Source organism: Stomoxys calcitrans, chromosome 5, assembly GCF_963082655.1.
Source record: "Stomoxys calcitrans chromosome 5, idStoCalc2.1, whole genome shotgun sequence".
NCBI lineage: Eukaryota > Metazoa > Arthropoda > Insecta > Diptera > Muscidae > Stomoxys > Stomoxys calcitrans.
Genome location: NC_081556.1, coordinates 48,631,119 through 48,637,118, shown reverse-complemented (window position 1 = coordinate 48,637,118; position 6,000 = coordinate 48,631,119). Strand labels below are relative to the sequence as shown.

The following is a 6,000-nucleotide window of genomic DNA, read 5'->3' as shown; positions in this document are numbered from 1 at the left end:
TTACCATATGTGAGTTCACTCGGAGGCCAGTTTGTGTCAACGCCTATTCCTCACGTATGCACGTATGTGCCTTCGCCGGATCTCATCTCTCCTCCCGTCGAATCCTTGACGTTTTATCCACGAATTTCAAGACACTGAGATACGTTCCCAAGATCGCCTAGAACGCAGAAAAACCGCTTCCCCATCAAGGAGAACTTGCGCCCCTGTAGACGTCGCCAAACGGCCTATTGTCAAGGCGCTCGGCAACCTCTTATCAAACGCCAGGTTTAGATTAAGATTGAACGGCTAGACCACCCTAAAAGGTGAGTTTACAAGGAGGCCAGTTAGGCCCGTTGTGATACCCTAGTAAAGTAAAGTTCGGCAGGGTCAAATTTTATACCACCATGGATCGTATTCGTCGAGTTATTTGCCCTCTTTTTAGCCAAACAAAGGACAGTAGATAGAAATGCTATGCTTTTGGAGCTTAATCAAGTTATGGTCCCATTCAGACCATAATTGAATTGAATGTTGGAGACCAGCAGGTAGAAGGCATTGTGTAAAATTTCAGCCAATTCGGATAAGAATTGAGTCTTTAGGGGCTCAAGATGTAAAACCGAGAGAAAGGTTTATATGGTAGCTGAATCAAGCTATATACATATTCGACACATAAGTTGAAGGTCATGGGAGAAGCCGTTGTACACAAGTTCAACCAAATCGGATAAGAATTGCTCCCTTTTTGAAGATTAGGAAATATAATCTGGAGATCGGTTTATATGGGAGCTATATCCAGCTATGAACTGATTTAGGCCATACTTAAGTTAAAACAACAAACTTTAAGCAAAATTTCAGCTAAATTGGATAATAACTGTGCCCCCTAAAGGCTCAAGAAGACAAAATCCCAGATTGATTTATATGGCAGCTATATCACGTTATGGACCGATATGGCCCATTTACAATCCCAACTGAACTACGCAAGTAAGAAGTATTTGTGTAAAATTTTAAGCTCCTAGCTTTACATCTTCGAAAGTTAGCGTGCTTTCAACAGACAGACGGACGGATGAACAGACGTACGGACATGGCTAAATCGACTTAAAATGCCATGACGATCAAAAATATGAAGGTTGCCTTTTATATTTCGGGATATGAGAATACAAAAACAGATATTAATCATGGAAAATCGCTTTATTATACCCTCCACCATAGGATGGGGGTATGCTAATTTCATCATTCTGTTTGTAACTACTCGAAATATTCGTCTGAGACCCCATAAAGTATATATATTCTTGATCGTTTTATGTCGATCTAGCCATGTCCGTCTGTCTGTCGATCGCACGCTAACTTCCGAAGGAGTAAAGCTAGCCGCTTGAAATTTTGCACAAATACTTCTTATTAGTGTAGGTCGGTTGGTATTGTAAATGGGCCATATCGGTCCATGTTTTGATATAGCTGCCATATAAATCGATCCTGGGTCTTGATTTCTTGAGTCTCTAGAGTGCCCAATTTTTATCTGATTGGAAGTATGGTTCAAATCGGTCCACAACCTGATATAGCTGCCATATAAACCGATCTTGGATCTTGACTTCTTGAGCCTCTAGAGTGCGCAATTCTTATCCGATTCTTATCCGATTGCACGACGTGTTTTGTTATGATATCCAACAACTGTGCCAAGTATGGTTCAAATCGGTTCATAACCTGATATAGCTGCCATATAAACTGATCTGGGATCTTGACTTCTTGAGCCTCTAGAGGTCGCAATTATTATCCGATTTGCCTGAAATTTTGCTTAAAGTTTGTTGTTTTAACTTAAGTATGGCCTAAATCAGTTCATAGCTGGATATAGCTCCCATATAAACCGATCTCCAGATTATATTTCCTAATCTTCAACCTAATTTATGGTCTGAATCGGTCTATAGCCCGATACAGCTCCCATATAAATCGATTTCTCTGTTTACTTCTGGAGGCCCCAAAGGGTGCAATTCTTATTCGGAGAGCAAATCTTTTCTTATATCCTTTTTTTTGCCTAAGAAGAGATGGCGGGAAAAGAACTCGACAAATGCGATCCATGGTAGAGGGTATATAAGATTCGGCCCGGCCGAACTTAGCACGCTTTTACTTGTTTTTTTTTTTTTGGCATGTCGGTCCATTAACTGTTGTAGCTCCCATATAAACCACCCGATTTGACTTCATGAGAATAATATTTGTTATTCGATTTGGCTGTAACTTTAAACGTGGTATTCTTATGACTTTTTATAGTCATGACAAGAACGGTCCATACCTGTCCATAACTTGGTGTTACTCCTTATTTATATTTGAATGGTGTAGGGTATAAAAAGTTATTTCAAATTTAGATTTTTGCCTCATGTTAGCTCTACCGAAGCCACAGTACGACGTTCACCTAACTTTCATCGGAAATTGATTTTTATTTATTTTTTTTTTTTAAAGTGTTGCCAAAATTGAAGGCTTCATTTGTATTTCTCTGGAAGAAACAATTCCTAAACATTTTCAGACATTTTATTTCATCTCGCAGTCATACACCCAATTTGATGGAATAAAATTCATTTAATTTATACTTTGTTTTAAAATTTTCAGGTATTAGTATTGCAATAAGCAAATAAAACTATTCATTCATCAAGAATTACAAGGAGAAAACTGTTTTTACTTAAATAGTGGAAATAGTAAACATTTTTGAACAAATTTTAACGGAAAAAAGTTGAAAGGTGAACGTTTCAGTCAAAGTTTTGGAAAAATCAAAAACTGATATCATTTTTATATAAAGTAAAATTTTGACGTGTCAAATAACCTAAATGTGACCAATTTTCGGGACGCCAATGATTCATCTGCCTTGAATGTGTGTTTGAATATCATGCCATTCATGATTTAAACAAAAAATTTCAATGTGACTTTCAACACTTTTTCTTGCTGGCTGCAGTGCTCCGCATCCATAACTTTCTTAAATAGTAAAGCAACAAAATGGGTATATTTAGCCGAAGGGATGAAAAAAACGTAAGTAATTAAAGAAAATTTGTTCTTAAGCATACAGTGGTGTAATAATTATTAAAATTACATGAAAGCTTCTTAGCGTAGAAATAGTAAAGTACAGTAGCGTAGATAAACTTCCTATTATCGTTCAAGCGATACGTAAAATAGCCCCCACCCCCCTTTTTTTCTTTTCTTCGCAATTGCAAATTTGCCCATGAACATTGCACTAAGGAACAAGGTCAAACTCTCACATATCAATGAGTGCTGTCTGATTCAAATTTAAGCCCAATGATAAGGGGCCTTCTTTCTGTAGGCGAGTCTGAATGGCATGCCTTATGGCGACACCTCTCTTTTGAATTAGTTTGCTTTTTATTCTCGTATAGTTGGCATTTCAAAAATAATCATACGTCACTAAGTACAATCATCATATACCACATGGTCCACCGAAATAATTTGCTACATAGCGTAAGTTAATTCTTTTTTTACGTAGTAGTCCCCAAGGCATAATTGTATTCAACATTAATATTGAAATATGTTGTTTATGGCTCTGGCCCCCTACAGAGCCCAATGGTTTAGATTATTTTTCGCACAATAATTTATTTATACGCCACTGCGGCTATGAGACTTAAGGCGATGGGAGAATAGATTGGGGATGGGAGCAGCTCATACCATCGCGGTATTATCGAGGCGACGATAGGAAACCTGGAAGGGAAGAGGTTTCCGATCGGATACCTGAGAGGAACCTTGAAGTGGAGTGCGAGGCATTGCTGCCATTGGCACAGTCTTGGATTGATGGAGCTCTAGTATTGCCATCTGGAAGATCATGTTACACGGATGGATCAAAGCTAGATGACAGAGTGGGCCTGGGGTCTACATTGAGATCCAGGGACTGAGATCTGTTTTAGACTGCAGGCGGAGATCCGGGCGATCACAGAATGCGTGAAAGTGTGAACATCTTTACCGACCGTAAAATTGCCATAAGGGCAATAACAACCAGGACGGTAAGGACACGAATAGTCTTGCAGTGTAAGAAGGAAATTAACGCCTTCTCTGAGGATGGCAAAATCCGCATCGTTTGGATGCCGGGCTATAACGGAGTAAGAGGAAATGAAAGGGCAGACGATTTGGCAGTGAAGGTCACAGGACTGCCGTGGTTAACCCGAAGCCTTTCGGGTCAACGCAGTCTGAGTTAAGGGAGTGGGCGACGAATGCGCATGCAACATTGTGGAACAGCGAAACTGTCGGTAGGGTGGCGAAAATCCTATGGGGGGATCCAGATCGTGAGACGAGGCTATTATTGAAAGGAAGCTAGAAGGAGGTCAGTATAGCTATTGGTTGCATAACGGGACACAAACGACTACGAGCTCACTTATGTAAAATCGGTGCGGCAAGTGATAGCATATGTAGGACATGCGGGGAAGATGATGAGACGTTGGAGAATTTCCTTTGTCATTACCCGGCTTTGTAAGTAGCACGGAATTCCTAACTTAAAATTATCTTTTTAGAGGTTACTTTATAGTTTTTAGAGCGCACAACAAGTCGATTACTGGCTTAGGTGTATGTCCATAGTGGCATGGTGCGGATTAATATCTGCACCCTCTTTCCAACCTTACCTAACCGAACCTTTTCATACGACCGGTATCCCAACACTTCTTTTCCCTGTACTAACTGGCCTTATGCAATTAAAAATTTTGTTTAACCTTTAACTTTGTGAATTTGTTTGCAACACTGAGAAGGAGAAAAGCTAGACCCATCAATAGGTATACCAATCGGTTTAAAATCACTTTCTGATTCAATTGAGCGTAGTCCGCCTGTCCGCCTGTCCGTCTGTCTGTCCATGTATTCTTGTAATCAAGGCACAGTTCGCATTTATTGTCCGATTGTCATGAAATTTTGAACAAGTGATTTGAATAAAATTGGTTCAGATTTAGTTATAGCCCCCATATATTGGGTTCCCCAAGTAATTGCGGATTTTTCATATAGTCGGCGTTGAAAAATTTGTTCACAGCTTGTGACTCTGTAATTGCATTCTTTCTTCTGTCAGTTATCAGCTGTTACTTTTAGCTTGCTTTAGAAAAAAAGTTTAAAAAGTATATTTTATTAAAGTTCATTCTAAGTTTTATTAAAAATGCATTTACTTTCTTTTAAAAAATCCGCAATTACTTTTTGGGCAACCCAATATATCTTTCATCCGTTGTAGCTTTTTGAGGCTGTAGAAGCAACAATTTTGGTCCAATCTTTACAACATTTTGCGTGAGGCTTTTTATTTGAAGTTCCATCATGTGTGCAAAATTTCATCAAAATCGGTGCATATTTAAATATAGCTCCCGTATATATTTTTCATCCGATATGACCTTTTAGGGCTGTAGAAACCACATTTTGCGTCCGATCTTTACAAATTTTTGAGTGAGGCGTTTCATTTGAAGTCCAAGTATGGTGCAAAATTTCGTCCAATTTAGCGCAGATTTAGATATAGCTCCCCTATATGTCTTTCATCCGATATGACCTTTTAAGGCTATAGAAGCCACAATTGAGGTCCTTTTGTAAGAAAATCTTACAAGGTTTAATTCAATATTTCAAAAGGTATGACAAATTAGAGTCAGACTAGATTTCGACGTAGGTTCTATGTGCTAAAAGTAGTACGTAGACTCGGTGGTTTAGGTATTATTTACCCGTATCCGCCCGACTTTTGCCTTTCGCTACTGGTTATAGATAGATTTATAAAATCGATATGAAATTATGGACTGATATGGACTATAATGGACAAGAATGTTGAAGGATTTAAAACACTTTTATTTACCTAAATGGGCTATGACAGGCTCGATCTTTTGCGCTCCTTCTATAAATATGACATCAAGTTTGGAGTTGTCTCCCACAACTTGATCTTTCCATCAAGCTTTTGGTCGTCTCGGTTTGCGTGTACCACCGTGATTGCCTTCAAAAGACTTCTTTGCTGGAGCTTCTTCATCCATTCTGACAACATGAACTAGCCAACGCAGCCGTAGTATTTTGATACGTGGAACAATACTCCTATCGTCATAA

The 6,000-nt window shown here is 38.9% G+C and overlaps 1 protein-coding gene across 2 annotated transcripts in view; it reads left to right on the top strand.

The window, feature by feature from the left end:
• Positions 1-2,603: 2,603 nt before the first annotated feature.
• LOC106093200 (transient-receptor-potential-like protein) overlaps positions 2,604-6,000 on the top strand; it is a 102,013-nt gene continuing 98,616 nt past the window's right edge. For both annotated transcript variants that reach the window (XM_059369108.1, XM_059369107.1), the window contains exon 1: positions 2,604-2,982. In XM_059369108.1, the coding sequence (XP_059225091.1) occupies positions 2,950-2,982 (33 nt within the window). In that variant the 5' untranslated portion in view covers positions 2,604-2,949. The remainder of the gene's footprint in view (positions 2,983-6,000) is intronic.